General features: G+C 47.5%; 1 protein-coding gene across 3 annotated transcripts in view; it reads left to right on the top strand.

Moving 5' to 3' along the window:
* Ezh1 (enhancer of zeste 1 polycomb repressive complex 2 subunit) overlaps nt 1-3,630 on the top strand; it is a 36,670-nt gene that overhangs the window by 17,872 nt on the left and 15,168 nt on the right. For all 3 annotated transcript variants that reach the window (XM_026777007.1, XM_005369050.3, XM_026777006.1), the window contains exons 8-10: nt 287-389; nt 1,028-1,191; nt 1,572-1,663. In XM_026777007.1, the coding sequence (XP_026632808.1) occupies nt 287-389; nt 1,028-1,191; nt 1,572-1,663 (359 nt within the window). The remainder of the gene's footprint in view (nt 1-286; nt 390-1,027; nt 1,192-1,571; nt 1,664-3,630) is intronic.

Genomic DNA, 3,630 nt, shown 5'->3' with positions numbered 1-3,630 from the left:
CTGTTGAGGGATAGTGTCTTCCTATGAGAAACTGTTGAATTACTGAACTGCACTGTTACTCTGTTGTCTGTTGAGGGATAGTGTCTTCCTATGAGCAGTTCCAGCGCCAGTCTTGTTCTTCAGCGCCGATGTTATGGTGCGATCCATCTCTCTGCAGCTCTTCACGAGCTCCTCCTCCCTTCTGGGCTCTAACGGGGACCGTAGGCTTTGTTATCAATAAGTGGATGTTTGGATGAGCCCAGCAGCTCTGTCTACAATCAGGAATTTACTGTCCTTTCCAATTCAGGCAACAAAAAGAACTCCAAGAAGCAGTTTCCAAATGACATGATCTTCAGTGCCATTGCTTCAATGTTCCCTGAGAATGGCGTCCCCGATGACATGAAGGAGAGGTAGGGACAGCTGCTCCGCTTAAGCTTTTGCCAGCGCTGTGGACCAGTTCCTGTCAAGCTTGGGGTGGGTGGGTTGGTTGGTTGGTTTGATTAATAGAAAGCCCTGTTGATGATAAGTAAGCCATGGTTTGCCTACACTTTTCTTTTTTTTTTTTTTCTTTTTTTTTTGGTTTTTCGAGACAGAGTTTCTCTGTGGCTTTGGAGGCTGGTCTCGAACTCACACAGTTCCGCCTGCCTCTGCCTCCCGAGTGCTGGGATTAAAGGCGTGCGCCACCACCACCCGGCTTGCCTACACTTTCTTGACGATAAGTGAGGCATGGTTTGCCTACACTTTCTTGCCTACTTACCTCTCAGTGCCCTTTGCCATGTTAGGGATGATGCTGTGACAGACTCTGAGGACATCTGGGCAGAAGTCTTACTCTCTCCTTCTGGGTACCTACTCCAGTGCTATACTCCAGCGCCACTGCCTCCTTACTTTGATACTTACACCCAGCCCTGCAGAATTACAGTGGTGTATCCACTTGGTCATCCTACCCCACCAAACGTATAGAAACCACCCTTCCTCCCTTGGCCCACCAGGCTTGGATGACAATCCCCTTGCTACAGGTTCCCGAGAGGAATGCTCTCTTTTCTTACAGGTATCGAGAGCTGACAGAGATGTCCGACCCCAATGCACTTCCCCCTCAGTGCACACCCAACATTGATGGCCCCAACGCCAAGTCAGTGCAGCGGGAGCAGTCTCTGCACTCTTTCCATACCCTCTTTTGCCGGCGCTGCTTTAAATACGACTGCTTCCTCCACCGTGAGTGCAGCTGCAGTGTTTGAAGTGTTCCCCTCCTCCCACTGCGCCCCGGCTCCTCCCCTGTGCTCTGCTTTATCCTGTGGAGTTCCCAGCTCCTGCTCTGGTGAGGGCTTTACAGAGGGCTGGTTCTGTAAATTTGCTCAGTGACAGTCTGCTGTGGTTTGCATGATAGGTACAACCTAATAACCAACGTGATTCTCCCTTGGTGCCTCTCTGGCTTTGAAAGGATTATGGTGATATCAGAACAAAATTCTGTGTACTTTGTCAGTCACCTTTTATATGACTTCAACACCTGCTGTAACTTCCTCACTCAGTTTTCCTGCTCCCTCTTTTATCAAATGGACAGAGCCTTGGAAACACTACAGCTTTTTGTCTTTCAGCTTTCCACGCCACTCCTAACGTATATAAACGCAAGAACAAAGAAATCAAGATCGAACCAGAACCATGTGGCACAGACTGCTTCCTTTTGCTGGTAGGTTCTTAAGCTGTTCTGGCATTGTTAACACTGTTTGAAGTTGAGCAGGAAATGGTCCTTGAACTTTCTGTGTCTGGGAACACAAGCCAGTTCACAGCACTGCAGGAGTCTTAAGGAGTTCTCCAGACATGGTAGGATGGTGTAGTCTTCCTGTAAGGGTAATGAAGTAAGACTGGATGAACATTAATAAAGGATTTTCTGCTCTAAATATCACCTACTTAGTCTGAGACTATTGTTACATTCCGAACAAAGAGAGCTGTACATAGGTGTCAGTGCTGGGGTACTTGGGCTTGACCCCTAGTACCATCAAAGAAAAAAAAATGAAGTAAAGTATGTGTGTTTGTGTCTACATGTGTGTCCATCCCCTATATGCACATACTGTCTTTTTTGTTGTCTCTGTAAATACTTAGAACCACAGAAAGAAGAACACATGAAGGGATTGATTCTGTGTCCACCCTCATGACCCTCTCTGATGGACAGGCCTTTTGTGGCTGTATAAATCTCCTGTGTATCTCAGGGGAGTAGATCTGTCATAGTGCGAACCCACATCTGCTTGGTCGTCACACAGAAGTCAATGCTTAGAACATAAGAAAGAGATGGTGGGCCGGGTGATGGTGGTGCACGCCTTTAATCCCAGCACTCAGGAGGCAGAAGCAGGCGGATCTCTGTGAGTTCGAGACCAGCCTGGTCTACAAGAGCTAGTTCCAGGACAGGCTCCAAAGCCACAGAAAAACCCTGTCTCGAAAAACAAAAAAAAAAAAAAAAAAAAAAAAGAGATGGTGGGAAGCTGACTGCATCCTGAGGATATGGGGGCAGGTACCTAAGGACCCCATCTCCAGGTGGTGGCACACGCCTTTAATCCCCTAGTACTTGGGAGGCAGAGTTCCAGACAACCAGTGCTACATAGAAACACTGTCTTGGTAAAACCTTATTTAAAAAAAGAGAAAAACCTCTCAGGGAACTCAGGGACACAGAGGGCTTACAGGGAGGGGAAGAAGGAATGGGCAGGAAGGTGTATACTGACTAGAATCTTTGTCATTCAGGCAGTATCTTCCTTTTTTCTCTGACTGGCCCATCTCCGTGGCCTTCAGCCTCCTGATTACCCGTCCATAGAGTTGGTTACATAGGTAGTTAGAGTGCTTCCAACCTTCAGAGTCACCTACACAGTTCCCATGAGGCGATGCCCAGTGCTACACAGATAAATAACATTCTCTGTCCCAGGTATTCTGCAAAGCAAGAGTATTTAACAGTTAGCATCTTAACCTTTAGAGTTTAGAATGTTGGGCAGAGGAGGGTAAAGTAACTGGGGATACAAAGGGAATGGGAAGTAAAAGTGACTCCCAAGGACAGCTGCATAGAAGGGGACCCGTTCACTTCTCTCCTACCAGCCTCCGTTCATTTCCTGCTTCGTTCATTCTGGCTACTAAACGCTAGTGGGGGCAAAGATGGAGGATTGGGGAACAGAAGGCTTTGACATGGTGAAGTATGTGCTGAAGGGGTAGCCAGACATCATTGGTGGCAGGAAATCTGAACAGAGATGTAGAAAGAGAGTAGGTGTAGTCAAGGAGACACCATGTAACTGCTGAAGGAGAAAGATGCCAGAACAGACCCTTAACCTGTAAGCCATAGCCTTGTAGTGACACACAGATTAATAGAAATGGGTTCATTTAAGATGTAAGAGCTAGCTAGAAATACGCCTGAGTCATTGGCCAAACAGTGTTTTAATTAATATAGTTTCTGTGTGATTATTTGGGTTGGAGTGGCTGGGAACAAAAGAGCAGTCTTTACTTACAGTGGAGGTGGGGTTACTGCCTGAGGATCCCACATCAGGACCCTCGGAAGCACAAAGGACTTGTATGGGTGGAAAGCAGTAATGGGAGAAGCCAGGCGGTGGTGGCTGGTGGTGCACGCCTGTAATCCCAGCACTTGGGAGGCAGAGGCAGGCGGATCTCTGTGAGTTCAAG

This window comes from Microtus ochrogaster, unplaced genomic scaffold (genome assembly GCF_000317375.1).
Source record: "Microtus ochrogaster isolate Prairie Vole_2 unplaced genomic scaffold, MicOch1.0 UNK44, whole genome shotgun sequence".
Classification (NCBI taxonomy): domain Eukaryota; kingdom Metazoa; phylum Chordata; class Mammalia; order Rodentia; family Cricetidae; genus Microtus; species Microtus ochrogaster.
Note: the sequence above shows the minus strand (reverse complement) of the source record. Positions and strands in the feature narration are given on the sequence as shown.